Genomic DNA, 17128 nt, shown 5'->3' with positions numbered 1-17128 from the left:
CCAAAAGCAATTACCATGTTTAGCATTAGAGTTAACCAACTTGTTTACTTTCCTGTGCAAACCTCCTTTATGCGCAGACTTATTGTATCTTTCTTAATCAGCAATAAATTTTTGTGGCATAAAAAATTATGAACCAGTGCACAAAACCCATGGAACTTTTGTACCAAATAGGCCAGTTCCAAAGCTTTGTATGTATAACTTGTTTAAGCAGCCATAATTGATGCTGGTCACTTATGAGTAGATAAGGGATCATGTAGATGATATCACAATAAATATATTGCAGAAAAAGTAAGTGCTTTTTCACTTTATATAAACTTTTCAGAAAGACACATAACTGAATGAGGCCAGTGGTACACTAGGCTTTTTCTGTACCTGTGTAGAGAGAGAAAAGGCATATGTTATTATTAACATTTATTTATAAAGCGCCAACATATTCCGCAGCGCTGTACAATAAGTGGGTTTCATACATTGGACATACAGAGTAACATATAAAGCAATCAATAACCGATACAAGAGGTAAAGAGAGCCCTGCCCAAAAGAGCTTACAATCTACAAGACATTAGTGTTTCTAATGGGCCAATGCTCAGAGTATGTCGGCCGTCGCCCATCTGCATTTCTATGCAACCAGAAAAAAATCCTAGTGTGCCACTGGCCTTAACCACTATAATAGCAAATCCTTTATTTATGGCCATTTCATATCAGCTCTCTCAAGCACCATTAGATAATGTTCTAGCTGACTCCTCTACCAGCCAAGATATTTAGGTGCTCTCTTCTTACAGTACATTCCCCCTGTACTAACTGCTCCTTAGCAAAAACTTTTTCCTGACCATTTGATTTCAGTATGTATATAAAAAGGTCAGTGCTGTGTTTTGGGGCAGACGTCTCCTTTAATCTCATGATTGTAACCAAGAAGGTTATGTCCTTTGGACTATAAAATATGCTGTGACAGAGACAAGTTTTATCAGTAACTTAATTACAAGGGGATAAACATCAATGGAATGCTGATTCTCTAAACACAAAATAAGGGTTAACTGGAAAAGACTAAATAATTAATAAATAAGTGGGACTCACCTCTGAGCTTGGACTTTGATAATATTAATAAATTATTATAATAATGTGGAAAGGCCATCTATTGATTTGTGCATTCTGTGCTCTTTAGTCCCAGAATGAAACTTGGACCTTCAGTGCCCCTGCATTTGCACACTGAATACTTGTGCTTTGGCTCTGTTGCCTCTCCGTTAAGCTTACAAGTGCTGGCTACATCCAAAAATCCCCTCTATGAAAAGATTGCTGGAATATTTAGCAGGTAACACATCTCAGTAGACTGACAGAATGAGGATGTTAAAAGTGATCATCTTCTCTTTATGTCTGCACCAGGCATACGGTAAGTTCTGATTTACATCGACTAATTTACATCAGACTATTACATCATGTAATAGTTAGAAATTCCACTCAATGTGGGTCTTGTCTAATGTATGCGATCTTGGAGCAAATGTTCCAGGGAGCATTCTATGTAGGTGAATTTTCCTTTTTCAAGTTTATGGGACCTGAAGGAGATGTTTGCAGCATTGAGGGAATCCTAGGTAAGTGCTCACTAAGCAGGCAGGCACTACATAGAGACTAGTTACAGAATAGTCATAAGGGAAACCAGGGGGCAGAATGTCAGAGTAGTTCTGCTGCTTGTTCACCCCAAAAAATTTGCTGTGAAGATGTTGGAGAAGAAACTAAACTGCTGAATTGGTATGTTTGGAGCCAACTAACTTCTAGAGCACACCGGTGTTTAGCTGCCCTAGTACAGCAGTGGGGGCGGGTTGTTGCACAGAAACAGGAAAGGGCCCCAAACTGTTGCCACAAGCAGGAATCATAGAATCCTAAAAATGAATATGTTTAGAAATGCTATATGTTATATACTAAGATTAAAAGTTCATCATCTCTGTAGTAGAAATTATCTAGGCCTTAAGAGTTGTCACATCTTGGATTTTGTTATGTGTCAGTGACGCTCACATTCTCAGTGTGCTCTGAGCTAAGCTTAGGGGTTGTCACAAATTAGCAAGCAGAAAATGAGTCTGGTCTGTCATGTAAGCTAGTATTACAGGGCTGATGATTAAATGCTGATGCAAATTGCAGCCTTGTAGTGTATATATATATATATTGCAGAGTGGGGAGCACACCAAACTTTAGGTACAATACCTGGGTGCCAGAGCAGCAAAGTTTAGATAGATGGAGAAATGTCGGCACTCACAGGATTCTCACAAAGATATTTCACAGACAATACATCATGGTTGAATGCAAATAGGTGAGGTTTATTGATCCTCAATAAACCTCACCTATTTGCATTCAACCATGATGTATTGTCTGTGAAATATCTTAAAATCTCCCTTGTCGCGGGCAACTAATCTTCAGTGCGGCAACTAACCTTGGCTCGGCAACAAATCTTCCCGTGTGCCACAGCCCTTAACTTAATTTATCTTCTTTCTTGGGAGCATTAGAGACATTTTGGGCACACTGCTTTAGCCTGAATAAAAACTGCACATTGCCCAGTTCTGAGCTATGAACATGAAAAATCATATGATTTTGTTCAATTTTCATCCAAGAGCACTTTCTGCTCTAGAACAGCCGATTGGCTAGAAGAGCCAATTAAAAAACTGAAATTTTGGTTTAAAGTTACCAGTATCAGCTTTTTGCCATCCCTGGTAACCTGTTTCTCCAATAAATAAAGAGATCCCATACCTGCACAAATAACATTGTATGAAGTAGCCTGCACTTTGTCATTCTGTTTGTTTTGCTAGCCTTGTTATTGAGCGGTTGTTACTGGTTTTTCTTCCTTGTCATTTTTTTTTCTTTCAAAAGGGCTGGATTGGTTCGATAACTATATGTCGGGTCTTAAAACACAAATACCCATGTATGGATTACAGGTAAGAATGGATATGTTTTATAGTTAGATGTTATCATATCTCATTGCATGCTCTGGTATTAAAGGGGTTATAAAGCGCCCAAAAATGTTACCTCATGATAAAAAAATGAATTACACTTTTTTCAGTGACCTTAAAGCCATTTTTATTAAAAACAGTATTCTCTGTACTTCTTGTTCTGTCTGTGGAAACTGTACCAAAAGCCAGCAGATTAATAGATCTGTGAAGTATGCAAGGCATTGTAGGAAAGGACCGGCAGTGCAGTTGCACAAATACTGATTTCAATTGCATTTACATTTAGAAAATTACAAAACACTATACATTTTTAATGAATGCATATAAAAAAGTTTCTAATAATTTAATTTTATTTTATTTGACAAAACAGTATGTTTTGGGTTTACATCTGATTAATGTAAACTAACAAGAGACTCCAGCATTATGTACACAGTGCTCTCTAAACACAATAGTTTGATAAAATGCAACCTTTGATCTATGTTTCCTTTGGTGCACATTACATTTTACTGCTGCATTTTTCCCGCGAAAAAAAGTATGAACATATTTTACACTGTTAAAAATTAACTAAAAGCACTGCAATCTGATTTAGTGTCCCTTCATTCCTGGTTCTGAGTAAGGTTATGCTCAGCTAAACAACAACAGGCAGGAACCATCACTGACTTTTTACTCTTCTTACTCTTTTTCCTCTTTCTTGATCTTTGAATAACCAATGTGGAAGATGAGAGAGCAATCTGGGCATGTATCCCTCAATACCCTAAAAACTACTGGCATATAGGGCATGTTGGGGCATTTTGCTGTGAATAAACTATCTCCTAGTTTGGCCCTAGTCACAGTATCTTATAACTAATACAAAAAGGTTTAAATTGTTACCATAGCTGCTGAATTGCACCCATGCACAAACTCACAGCAACCAATATTTGATTGGTTTGAGTGTTTTTTCTTTTTTTGTTTATACTGGATAGATTTGTTATGACTGGATGCAAAAACATTTGTAACTGACTGTTCTGGTGAGGAGAGGGGGTGTTATGTTTACAGTTGGATTGTGTTGGATTGTGTGCTAAATGTTCAGTTTCCACTCATGATGATGATGATGATGATGATGATATTTTTTATCAGGAGTTTCCAGAAAAAGCCAAAAATGGGAGCAGTCATAATGAAGTTCTTATATGCCCCGATATGTCTCCCTCTGCTGAAGTCCCCACAACAGGTATATTGTATGTTTTGCCAGCTATATTCATACTGAGAACATTTACATTGGAGATGGGGGGAGATAATAGTTATGTATAGATACTAGAGCTGGGCGGTATGACCAAAAATTTATATCACGGTATTTTTCAAAATTATATCGGTATCACGGTATTTGACGGTATATAAATAAAAAATAAATAATAAATATTGGTGGCCCCCCCCCACCCCCCCCAACAACCCCAACCCCAGCCCCACAACCCCCCCCCAACCCCCCCAGCCACAACCCCAGCCCCCCCAACCCCAGCCACAACCCCCACAGCCCCCCCAACCCCAGCCACAACCCCCCCAGCCCCAGCACCAGCCACAACCCCCCCAGCCCCAGCCACAACCCCAGCACCAGCCACAACCCCCCCAACCCCAGCACCAGCCACAACCCCCCCAGCCCCAGCCCCAGCCACAACCCCAGCACCAGCCACAACCCCCCCAACCCCAGCACCAGCCACAACCCCAGCACCAGCCACAACCCCCCCAACCCCAGCACCAGCCACAACCCCAGCACCAGCCACAACCCCCCCAACCCCAGCACCAGCCACAACCCCCCCAACCCCAGCACCAGCCACAACCCCAGCACCAGCCACAACCCCCCAACCCCAGCACCAGCCACAACCCCAGCACCAGCCACAACCCCACCAACCCCAGCACCAGCCCCAGCCCAACTTACCCAACTTGTGGTTCCTCCAGCTCCAGCGATGCGTCCTAGCGACGTCGCGTGCGCGCCGACGTCACATGCGCGCCGACGTCACGTGCGCACGGGCGCAACCCGGATGTAACTGGATAAAAACTGCAGGAAGGGCGCATACCGGTATAGCGGTATGTTCAAAAATCATATCATTTTTTTTTCAAAAACCGGTATACCGGTTAAACCGGTATACCGCCCAGCACTAATAGATACCCTGTTTTCCCGAAAATAGGACATCCTCTGAAAGTAAGGCACCCCCCGATTTTACACCCCCCTCGGAAAATAAGGCACCCCCCGAAAATAAGACATCCACCTAGGGTGATGGAATAAATGTGTCCTGTATTCTTCTTCATGGAAAAATAAGACATCCCCTGAAAATAAGACCTAGTGCATATTTTGGAGCTTAAAAAATATAAGACAGTGTCTTATTTTCGGGGAAACACGGTATATACATAAAACTTTCTTATATCTTAGTCTGCTCATTCACTTTGAGATCTCCTTTGGTGAGGTCTTATACTGGGCAAATCAGGCTGATTCAATCCAATTGGATTTTACTGCAGGTCTAACGACCAAACAGAATTTTCATACATATCTGAAAGACAGTTACATTTTTGTCCAGATCAGGCAGCCTGTCAGGAAGTTCCCATAAATGAGCCAATACTTGGGTCAGTAACAGTCTATGTATGATAGCAAATGAATCCCTTGACATTAGAACTAGGGAGATTTTTATCCTAAAACCCCTTGTTCAACACAAGATCACTTAATAGGAATTGTGATTAACATACTTTTTACCTTTTGTTTTAATAAGGAAAACTCTTTTTTGTTATTTCTTGAGCTAAACAAGAAAAACAGGGAAACTTAAGCTACTCCATGTTTGGTCCTTGTGAGTTAGATCCCAGATAATCCTCCTACATAATGGACTCCTGCTAAGAAAACAGCCACAATAAAGGGAGGGGGTTGTATAATGGTAACCTAATTATCTGGCTTGCAAGGACGAAATATGGAGTAGTTCAATTTTGACTTGGAGTTCTAGGTGTTGAAATCTTGCAAATTTATCTCAGGGTGCATGACCTAATAATAATAATAAATACATTAAAAGTAAATTATGTTCTAAATAAGAATATTTGCAACAAAAGTCTCTTAAACAATAGACAGGCTAAAGTCCCAAAGATATGACATGATAAGTCTGTTTAATTTTTCTTTTCACAGTGGAGAAAGTGAAACCAGCTGATGTGAAAGTTGTGGCTGCTTTGGGGGACTCACTGACGGTAAGGCCTGTTTTGCCCTGGTTTGGGGCAGAGAGGTAACATATAAAAAGGATTAACAAAACCCTCTCTGTTTCAGACAGCAATTGCAGCCAATGCTACCAGTGTACTAGAGATCCCAAATGAATACCGACATCTTTCCTGGAGGTAAGAAAAACCTGCAAGCTCTTGTGGTACAAAATTGTTACAAACATTTGTCTCAACAAAATAGCATTAGTTGTAATGACCATTCTGTTTTGTTCTTATTCCTTATCATTCATCTTTCATTCATATTGTTTTATTTTGTACATAGACATCTTCTCACCTACTTATGCACCTCCCTTTTGCAGCCACACCTTTAGCTTGCTATCCCCTTCTCACATTGGTTATTGCCTGCTGTTATTTTCTTGGGCAATTCTAAGGGTGCTTTTGCTTGTAGCAAAATTTTGAGACAATCTTGAACCAATAGCTGCAGGCAAGGACACTTTTCATTGAGGATCAAGTCCTAAAAAATGGATGGATGTGCTTGAGTACTTTGCTCTGGTCCTTTGTGCTTTATTCCTAGTCTTACACTAAGTGCAGTCTAATAACCAATATTTATTGGACGTGTGTCTGATTTTTCTGATCCAGTCTATCTACATACTGATTACATTAAAATGATATCTAATATGTGTAGCCCTTTTAGCTACATTTCAAGTGTCCCCAAGGACTATTTTTTTGGCTCCAAAGTTATTCAAATTTGAGCTAAATATCAATGATGAACTAAGTATAATGTATAATCGTTGATTATAAATTAATTAGAATGTATAACTGTGTCACATCCAATTTACCAAGTATGCCTCTTTGATGAAAATGAAAGTCTACCACTGACTCCATCCTACCCCCATGCATTAATCTCTGTCTTATTTTAACAGTATTGGGGGCTTTGGGAACATCTCAGATGTCACTACATTACCAAGTGAGTATCTGTTCCCTTGAGCTTTCACTTAGTCTTTAGTCTTTTTTCTTATGTTACATCCCACACCGTAGATACCTACAGTCCAACAAATGCTCAGTGGGACAGGGCCACATAGGTCCTGCATTAAATGACTGACCCCTATATAATTATACCCTCTGTACCATTCTGCCCTTAATAATGAGATGCTTGACTAAATCATTCCCTTCCTTGACAGTGACCACTTCCTTGTGCCACACTGTGTTCATTTAGTTACACCATTTACCGATGTATTCTTAGATAGGGCCTTATACTCTAATATACCAATGTAGCTCATAATAATCACCTGCTTCCTTAGATATTTCTGTGCCTAACAGCGATCCTCATCCCCTTTTTACAAATGTCAGCCTTGACCAGGCCTTCTGTACTTCAACGTGTCTAATAATAGTGAAAATCCTTTTCAATTTGTTTCCAAATAGCAACTCTCTTCTACAGTATGTGCTGTTATTTATCCAGCATCTGTCAGCTGACATATCTCCCTAAACATTTTAGACATTCTGAAACTTTTCAATCCCAACATTGTTGGATTTGGAAAAAGGAAAACTGTCAGCTATAAACCAGCCCCACTGGAGGATACAGGCCTAAATCTGGCTGTTACTGGAGCAAATACCTTGTAAGGCAGATCTTATTTTTTAATATGATAATTATAATAATTCTTATTTATTGTCTACTGACTCTTTTTTTTGTGTGATACTGAGATTTTACTAAAATAAAAAGATCATAACAAGACTACCACATTATGTACTTGTGAGCCAATAAAAATATAAAAACTGAAACGTGATTTTTTTCATTGCAGTAATTTGCCAGAACAAACGCAGCACTTGATTGACACTATGAAATCTTACCCGGTAATATTTCTCTGCAGTTGTATCTTTTGACAATGTTGTATAGTTAGGATCACTATTTATTTAACAAATTAAAATAATATTATAGTATCCATATAGATTGTAAGCTCTACGGGGCAGGGACCTCCTTCATCTTGTGTTTCTGACTCTTATTGCAACTGTACCTTGTATTTATTTGTATTTATTGTTGTACTTTGTATTTATCCATTATCTTTAACCCCCCTGTCTGTATTAATGAATTCTACTGTACAGCGCTGCGTACATAAGTAGCGCTTTATAAATAAAGATATACATACATACATACAATATTCAGGTTTCATTTCCTGTAATATAAATGTCAGAATATTCCACCTGCAATTCTACACAGGCCCCTAATTTTTTTCTTCTTTTCAGGGAGTAAATTTTAAAGAAGACTGGAAATTAGTGACCATCTTCATTGGATCTAATGATGTGTGTGATTACTGCAAAAATAAGGTGAGTGATGTCAAAGATCATAGGGATTTTAAGTCTTTAGAAGCAAGACAAATTAACCAATTGACTAACATAAGAATTTTTGAACACATTTGCATTACAAGCATAGAAAATGGGTGGGCATGGGTTTGATACAGACATAGGGAATGTTTGGGCAAGGGTTTGATACAGACATAGGGAATGGTTGGGCATGGGTTTGATTCAGACATAGGAAATGGTTGGGTATGGGGTTGATTCAGACATAGGGAATGGTTGGGCATGGGTTTGATTCAGACATAGGAAATGGTTGGGTATGGGGTTGATTCAGACATAGGGAATGGTTGGGCATGGGTTTGATTCAGACATAGGAAATGGTTGGGTATGGGGTTGATTCAGACATAGGGAATGGTTGGGCATGGGTTTGATTCAGGCATAGGGAATGGTTGTGCATGGGTTTGATACAGACATAGGGAATGGTTGGGCAAGGGTTTGATTCAGACATAGGGAATGGTTGGGCATGGGTTTGATTCAGGCATATGGAATGGTTAGGCATGGGTTTGATACAGACATAGGGCTTGGTTGGGCATTGGTTTGATTCAGACATAGAGAATGGTTGGGCATGGGTTTGATTCAGACATAGGGAATGGCTGGGCATGGGTATCATACAGACATGGAAAATGGCTGGGCATGGGTGTACAGACATGGGAATGCAGTACAAAACATTATACCACAGGTTTAAAGTAAGTCTATAAAACTGCTTATCTAGGGTAAGTTATTGTTTCATGCAGTGCATCAAGAGCCATGTAGGTTTTTTTGGCTCTAACTACACTTTCATTTTTACCAGCTGTTCCCCAGACTGATGCACTAGTACTTGTTGAAGTCCTTTTCCCATTCAATAGACTTTTCTGTTGTCTGCCTGAGAGGCTACTGTGAAGCTGGCCATACACGCACCGATGATATCGTGCGAAAACCTTGTTTTGTACGATATTCGGTGCATGGCCATGCAGCGAGGTGACCGATATCTCAGAAGGCTGCTGATATCGGTTGACTCGCCGATCGGGCGGGTTAAAAGATTTTGATCGGGAGCTATTAAAGGTGCCTGAGCAAAATCTATCTTCAGGGCTGAATCTGACAATTCAGCCCTGAACATCTGTGGAGGGTGGGAATGATCTGTCCAGAAATGTTACCTGCACTAAATTTTGGCCTAGTGATAGACTATTCCTTCTGAGCTCTACTTGTTCCCAACTGGCTGTCAGTACCTCAAGTTTCCTGTTCCCCAGTTGTTCTGACCATCTGGTTACTTGAAGTAGGTTCTGACTCAGAAAGTCTGGGTTCCCAAAAGGGAGTTTTACAGCCACTTGTTATTTCCTAAAGGTATCAGACTACAGTGCTGCAGAATGTGTTGCAGCTTTATAAATATTTGTTACCAGTAATTACAGACAATGCCTCTGTTCTGGGTTCAGCCATGCAAGTGTGTTACAGTGAGCTTGAGGCTTACAATTAAGCCATCAGAGGACACCAACAAACACCAAAAGAAGCATTAATCACTGGAAATATAACTCACATAATTTGAGAATCAGAGTGCTCAGCAACAGTAAGATTATCTGCCTTTCACACACAATGTTTTCCCCTACAGACTCTATTCTCAGCAGACAGCTTTATACACAACCTTACAGTATCTCTGGACATGTTGCAGCAACAAGTAAGTATCTGCCTATTTTATAAACCAAAAAAGGCCTTCAGTTATTTGAAATTCACCGATATGATTCACAAGGCAATTTGAAAGGGCAAGGTGTAAAATTCACATAAAAGGGTTGGATTGTTTAAAGACAGATACAAAGATGCAATATATGATTAATGTCCTTTAACAGAGATGCCTTTAGAGTTGAAGCAGGGCAGAGCAGCATTTTTAGTAGACTTAAAGGGGCTGATTTACTAATCCACGAATGGTCCACGAAAGGCGTCCGAATGCGTTTTTTTCGTAATGATCTGTATTTTGCGATTTTTTCGTAAATTGTCGCGACTTTTTCGTAGCCATTACGACTGGTTCGCAAAATGTCGCGACTTTTTCGTAGCGTTACGACTTGCGCGAATTGTCACTACTTTTTCGTAGCCTTTGCGCCGAGTACAAAAGTTTCGGATTCATTCAAGCTTCAGTATTGTGACTTTTCTTGGGCCAGGTTGGAGCTGCAGAGTGCCATTGAGTCCTATGGGAGGCTTTCAAAATCATGCTAAGTCTGAAAGTTTTGCCCGCAGTTTACGAGCGCTCAATACGAAAAAGTCGTGACAAGATCCAAGCAAATCGTAACGGCTACGAAAAAGTCGCGACAATTCGCTCAAGTCGTAATGGTTACGAAAAAGTCTCAACAATTTACGAAAAGTTGTAACGGCGATGAAAAAATCACAAAAAATACAAAAAAGTCGCAAAATGTTCGTTTTCCAATCGGAATTTTTCCCATTCGGATTCGGATTCGTGGGTTAGTAAATCAGCCCCAAAGTATGGCTATACATCCAGAAAACCCCAGGTCCTAAGAATTCTGGATAACAGGTCCCATACCTGTATTTTTCCGCCCCACCACCAGGCAGCTCTGCCAATATGTGACTAATCAATGAGCCGAATGTTTGACTTTATATTCACAGCTGCCAAGAGCCATTATAAATGTTGTTCAACTTTTACGTATTGAGGAGCTTCGCAGTGTTAATGACAAGAGTTTGGGATGTCTGCTTCAAAGGCAAGTTCATTTTATTATTTTGTGTAAACTATCACTTATTAATAACCAATAGCTTTGAATTATGTCAAAATCTCTTAAAGGGCAACTAATACCCTGAATTAGGTTGCTATATACCTTCTAAGCTGTCAGCCAAGTCAAGGCATGAAGAGAGATGCTTTTGCCTTTTGTTATGTACTGCAATTGGCTGTCATATACTTTGGCTTTTCAACGGTACAGGCAGCAAATCTGAAATAGACTGACCTTAAATGACAGCCATAGTAGCTGAGCTCACAAAGGGCATGGAAAGGACCCTGTAAGTAAGCAAACTAATGCACACACTTGTCCCTTGCCTCCGAGACTGTAAATGATTTTACCTATAAAGCCAGCGGGACAGTTCACAAAAAAAAGATAATACATTCTGTGCCACCCCTGGTCACTGCCACCACAGGCATAGGCCCTCAAGTGCCTTATAGTAGATACAGCCCTGCTGTAAACCTACATCACATACCCTGAACCTGAGAAAGTTCTACAAGCATGGATTATACAGCAGACTTTAAAAAGAAGGAAAGCAATATTGCATCCCAGAAAGGTTGCATATCTGCTTCATTCTATGTGGTACTGTATATGACTGCTGGCTGAAAGAACTGACCCAGCAGCCCATGTATCGTTAATCTTATTTAAATGAGCCAACTTTATCTGGGGGATTTATTCGCCCCTTAATATAGAGAATAAAGAGAATCACTTTGTTCTCTTGTTTGTTTTATGTGGCCACTTCTTTATTGCACCCCCTATTTATATTTAAAATATCTATAAAGTTGATCACAAATGTTAGGGCTCTTACACATGTGAGTTTAGGCCTGTGTTCCTTTGTGTTGGATTTCTTCTGTGTTCTACCACAGAACAGCACAGAACGAATTGCAACCCATTCTTCCTTATTGGACCATACGTTGCATTCCACCTGTGTTTGGTGCTTTGATGTGCCTGCAACAGTATGGGCCAATAAGGAAGAATAGGCTGCATTTTTCCTGCACTCCCCTATGGTGTAATGCAGGAGAAATCCACAGCAGGAGAGGAGAGATCTAAATGAGATCCCTTAGTGTAAATTTAGAGGGGTGGTTTCCTGCCCCAGCCATGCCAAGATAATAGCTTATTGGCTTACATATTTGATTGTTTACTATATTATTGAGAATCTTTAGACATACTGAAATAATGTTTTGTCCTCTAGGAGTTTTTGTTCCTGTGTGGCTGTGCCAAATGAAAATTCTACAGAGTTCCAAGAAATATTAGATCAGATGACCCAGTTTCAGGTGAGACTAAGTTGTGTTACAAGGGTAATTAGAATCAACAAAGACCAATGTGATACCAGTTTTTTGGTAACTGTCATTAGAAAATAGAAGATATTGTGATACTGTGTCTGAAAGGTATGTCTTTGTGGCTTGGAAAAGTATGGATGTGTGGATTTCAGGTACATATTATGGGCTGCAGAGGTTTATCAATGATACATTTTCTCACTCAACTGCACCACACCTGACATGCTGGACTTAGAAGCAGTGTACTCCTATATCTCTGGGCCCTCCCCTGAGTATTCCCCTATTAGTGAGAGGCACAGATGTCCCCTTGGTCTTAGAGGAAGAGACACAGCAAAAGAAAGAGAGAAAATGGATCTGTGTGAGAACAAAGTCATATATGACTATGGGCTTATACATGCGGGTGTTTCTCCATGTGATCCAATTTGGTGGCTTTTTTATGCACTACTCTGCTACGAAATAAATGAATTAACAGACCCCTATTCTACTATACAGACAGTTCTTTTCTCCATGCCAAAAGATTAAAACAGTTTCTGTAGCCTTTGTTCCAGCTCAAATCAAGACTTTTGGGCTTTAAAAGAACCATAAGAAAAAAGGGAACCCTGAAACAAGACTTCTTTATGGCAGGCATTAATTCCAGGGCTTTCTTGCATCCATGCACCTGATACTTAGCACCTTGCATGCAGTGGCATGTATTTAATCGGAGCAGACTAACCCAGTGCACTGGCACTTGGTGTAAGGTGTGTGTATGGGTTCATAGTGATTAAGAGTGCAAGATTTTGTGTGCATATTAGTGTTTTTCACTTGAGCTTGCATTAATAATTCTGCTCAAGAGGGTAATGGTAAGAAAAAATACTCTTGTATCATTTGGATATAGCTCTGTACACAAAAAAAACCTAAGTTAAAAAAAAACCTAGTTCTTATATCTATATTTGTGTTCTTTCTCCACCCCTGCAGGAAAAGCTAGAGCGTCTGTTTCTGAATTCCACAAGATTTAATGGAAAGAAAGACTTTGCTGTAATTCTTCAGCCTTTTCTAAAACATGCCAAACCACCAACTGACCAAGTGAGTGTGAGAAGTGTGGCCAAATAATGCCACCTTGGTCCTCATACAATTAGAGAAAGGGATGAACTCAAGTTGTGTTTTATTTGCAGAACGGGACGGTTGACTATTCCTACTTTACTCCTGATTGTTTTCACCTTACCATCAAAGGTCATGAGCAACTGGCCAGGGCGCTGTGGAATAACATGGTACAGTTCATATTTACCTTTTTTCCTCCTACAAATTTGTACTAGCAGAAACCAGGATTAATTCAGCACCTACTGCCACCCTGGGGCAGCCTTGCCAATGCAGACCCCCTCACCCCCCATGCTTACTTTTTTAAGTGTTGGAGCTGGTCGAGGGGGAGCCGTATCACTAGTGCAGATTTAAAAATCAGAATTTTCTTTTTTACAGTTACCAGGACGAAATGAGTTTCTCATGGCAGACCAACCTTTTAAGATCGAAGGATAAAGGGACTGCCTGTAAGGGAGCAGCACATTAGAAAACCAACTAATCTGTCATTGGGCCACCCACCAACTGCATGATGGCATGTTTATGTTCTCTGGTCCTGACAGAACCAATCACACCTCTTAGAAAAACCTAAACCTTCTGCATTTCTTTGAACAAACTTCTCAGCAACTCTAGTAGGCTGCAATGGCCAAATTTCCAGTAGAACATACATTTTTTGATGCCTTTTATTCAGGAATGGTCCTGCCATGGGGACAGCTGAGGCCTCAGGTGGAAAAATGTTTTAGAGCTAACATTTTGGTTAAACAGGAAATTCAGGGGTGTGACAGGGTGGTGGCAGGAGAAGGCTGCCTCAAGGTGGCCCCAACTAATCTGTCATTGGGCCACCCACCAACTGCATGATGGCATGTTTATGTTCTCTGGTCCTGACAGAACCAATCACACCTCTTAGAAAAACCTAAACTGTCTGCATTTCCTTGAACAAACTTCTCAGCAACTCTAGTAGGCTGCAATGGCCAAATTTCCAGTAGAACATACATCTTTTGATGCCTTTTATTCAGGAATGGTCCTGCCATGGGGACAACTGAGGCCTCAGGTGGAAAAATGTTTTAGAGCTAACATTTTGGTTAAACAGGAAATTCAGGGGTGTGACAGGGTGGTGGCACGAGAAGGCTGCCTCAAGGTGGCCCCAGATGCAGAATCACTTCTACCTATATTTTACATATCTTTATTTTAATGACTAGAATGTTATTCCAGTTTATCTTTCCTAAATCTGGAATGCTTTAGAAAAGTGGGTTGTGTAAACCTGGGGGGTTTTGCAAAATGGAGGAAACAAATATTTTTGTTTAGATGTAAATAAGATGCTTTGTTTGAACAGATTCTGTTGTGATTTTTATGGCATAGTCTTTATTACTATATTACACTGTTCAGATTGCTAATAATTGATTCTACCATTTAAAAAATGTTTTAGCTGTGATACTGGTGTGTAGGCAGCCATCTTAGTGCATAGTGCTTAGAGTCTGAGCTTTCAGAAGGATCCAACACTATGCAATAGAACTGCTCTCAGATTAGCTTTTGTTTCTCCAACTCCAAAGCTTCAGTCACACTTTACTGCTGCACTGCAAGTTATGAAACTTTATTCATTATTAGTTTGAGAAGCTTTACATTAGAATCAAGGAGTAATAAACCTTCTGTTCAAGGATATTCCAATTCTGTGCCGGCCAGCCTTCTAGAAAACATGTTGCATTAATAAAAAAAATAATTAACTTCTGAATCTACTGTGCTCTTCTCTGTCCTTACACTATATTGTATGCATATGGTGGTGTTTGTGAAGCCACTGAGATAGAATCACTGGCACTCTAAAGTAGTTAGTTTTCTAAAGTATTCTGATGTTCACCTAAGTGCAGCTGCATACTAGAACACATTATTATTAATATCCCTTTTTGGCCTGCACAACAACTCACAAAACACATTTTTTCCCCTACTTTTCAGCTCCAGCCACAAGGAGATAAGTATTACTTAAAAACACTATCTGATCCAATCCCGCTTCTCTGTCCTTCTAAGGTAAATATTTGCATCTATATTATAAATAGTCAAAAAAATAGTTTTTGTTCTTGGGTTGGATGTGGTGGGAGTGGGTGGAGGAATTACATGGGTGGCCAGAGGGTATAACCGTGATTGAAAGTACATTGCCGGTATTTTGTAATTCTGGCCCCATCCCTAGCTGGTGATTTACTAGAAAAGCCCATGAAATAATGGATGGGTATATTATGGAAATTCCGATACCAGAGGTCATTTGGGGTAGAAGAAGTTTATTTATCATGGATTCCATGTGATATTGAGCAAGACTAATTAGACAGACAAAGCATTGGGATTTCTTGGGAAAGAAAGTATGTTTTAGGAGGGTTGTACTTGCAGCTACTTCAGTAGATAACACAGTATATAGTAGCTGTAACTAAGGACCTTGAGACTGCACTGACCACTGAAGGAGGACGTGCTTGAATCTATGATTAAAGGACAGCGGTACAGATTCAACCACTGAAGTTCAGGCTACCATAGGGAACAAAATCCACCAGTCAGGGGGTCTATTGGGAAATCTGCATACACAGAATTTCTTCTTTATTAGGTGGAAACCATGGGTCCAAGTCAAGATACATGGACTGCTATGAAAGGCATGTTCCTTTCACCTAAAGGGGCAGAATTTGGGCAGCAAAGATTCTTTAAAACAATTTATTTAAGCCCCATTCAAGCCATTATAACAATTTTTTTTTATTTTTTTTATTTCACAGGATCACCCATACTTCTACACTAGGAATCAAGCAAGTGGTTACAGTGCATCCCACCATCTGATTGGATTACTCGTATTCGCTACACTGTTAGTATACTTGTAGCAGCCCTTACCCTCCGTTGCCCTAATGTTATCCACTTACCCAGACATTTGTATACAACAAACTACAACTGGTTTATGCCATTGCTACTTTTACCCTGACTTTACAGCACAAACTATGAGATATATCACAAGCTATGGGATATATCAAGAAAAACAGTGACTTTGTTTGAATGTTGACCAGTCTGTTCTGTTCTTATAAGGCAGTAAAAATAATATTGGCAAGAAAATAAGTAATAAAACGATGGATTGCTGTCTGATTTCAAAACATAGAATAAAATAGAGAAATGGCTCTTTTTAGAGCACAACTTAAAACAGAATTTTCTTAAAACTGTGAAAGAGTTCAGTGTGTTTTGTAGTAGCATTGTGCTTTACCAATACAGTTTTCTCTTCAGGAGAAATGCTTGTAAATGAGCCCTTTGGCCTCTCCTTTAATTCCTTAAACCAGTATGTACATCCCTACCATAATATCTATATGAAATGTCCCCAGAACGCCTGTTCTGGCATAGAGTTTTCCAGTAGTAAGTAAAACCCTACAGTAATGTCTGTATGAAATATCACCACTAAGTATGTTCTGTAATCAGCACTTGTAGCCCTGCAGTGCAATGTACTTGCCTATAGCATTAGTTATGATAAGTATGTGTGTCCTGATGGCAGTATGATAGAAGGGTGAACATAAAGGTAAGTAAAGAAAAATACAACCAATATCCGATACAAAAGGAAAGATACATTAAGTCATGTTTAGCCAATTTAAGCCAATTTAACATATTTAGTTTTCCCTTTCTATTGTGGAGTGGACCTATTTCCAATCCCCCACAAAACCATACA

At 39.7% G+C, this 17128-nt stretch overlaps 1 protein-coding gene across 1 annotated transcript; it reads left to right on the top strand.

The window, feature by feature from the left end:
- Positions 1 to 1146: 1146 nt before the first annotated feature.
- Positions 1147 to 16634, top strand: LOC100492667 (phospholipase B1, membrane-associated). The gene is made up of 16 exons (XM_012969728.3): positions 1147 to 1384; positions 2851 to 2915; positions 4044 to 4134; positions 6064 to 6122; positions 6199 to 6266; positions 7013 to 7056; positions 7585 to 7705; positions 7889 to 7940; positions 8331 to 8411; positions 10024 to 10089; positions 11028 to 11119; positions 12324 to 12405; positions 13363 to 13470; positions 13560 to 13655; positions 15406 to 15477; positions 16203 to 16634. Exons 1-16 carry the CDS (start codon positions 1333 to 1335, stop codon positions 16302 to 16304), a joined length of 1251 nt encoding a protein of 416 aa, XP_012825182.2. The 5' UTR covers positions 1147 to 1332; the 3' UTR covers positions 16305 to 16634.
- Positions 16635 to 17128: the final 494 nt, after the last annotated feature.

The sequence above is a fragment of the Xenopus tropicalis genome, chromosome 8, assembly GCF_000004195.4.
Source record: "Xenopus tropicalis strain Nigerian chromosome 8, UCB_Xtro_10.0, whole genome shotgun sequence".
NCBI lineage: Eukaryota > Metazoa > Chordata > Amphibia > Anura > Pipidae > Xenopus > Xenopus tropicalis.
Note: the sequence above shows the minus strand (reverse complement) of the source record. Positions and strands in the feature narration are given on the sequence as shown.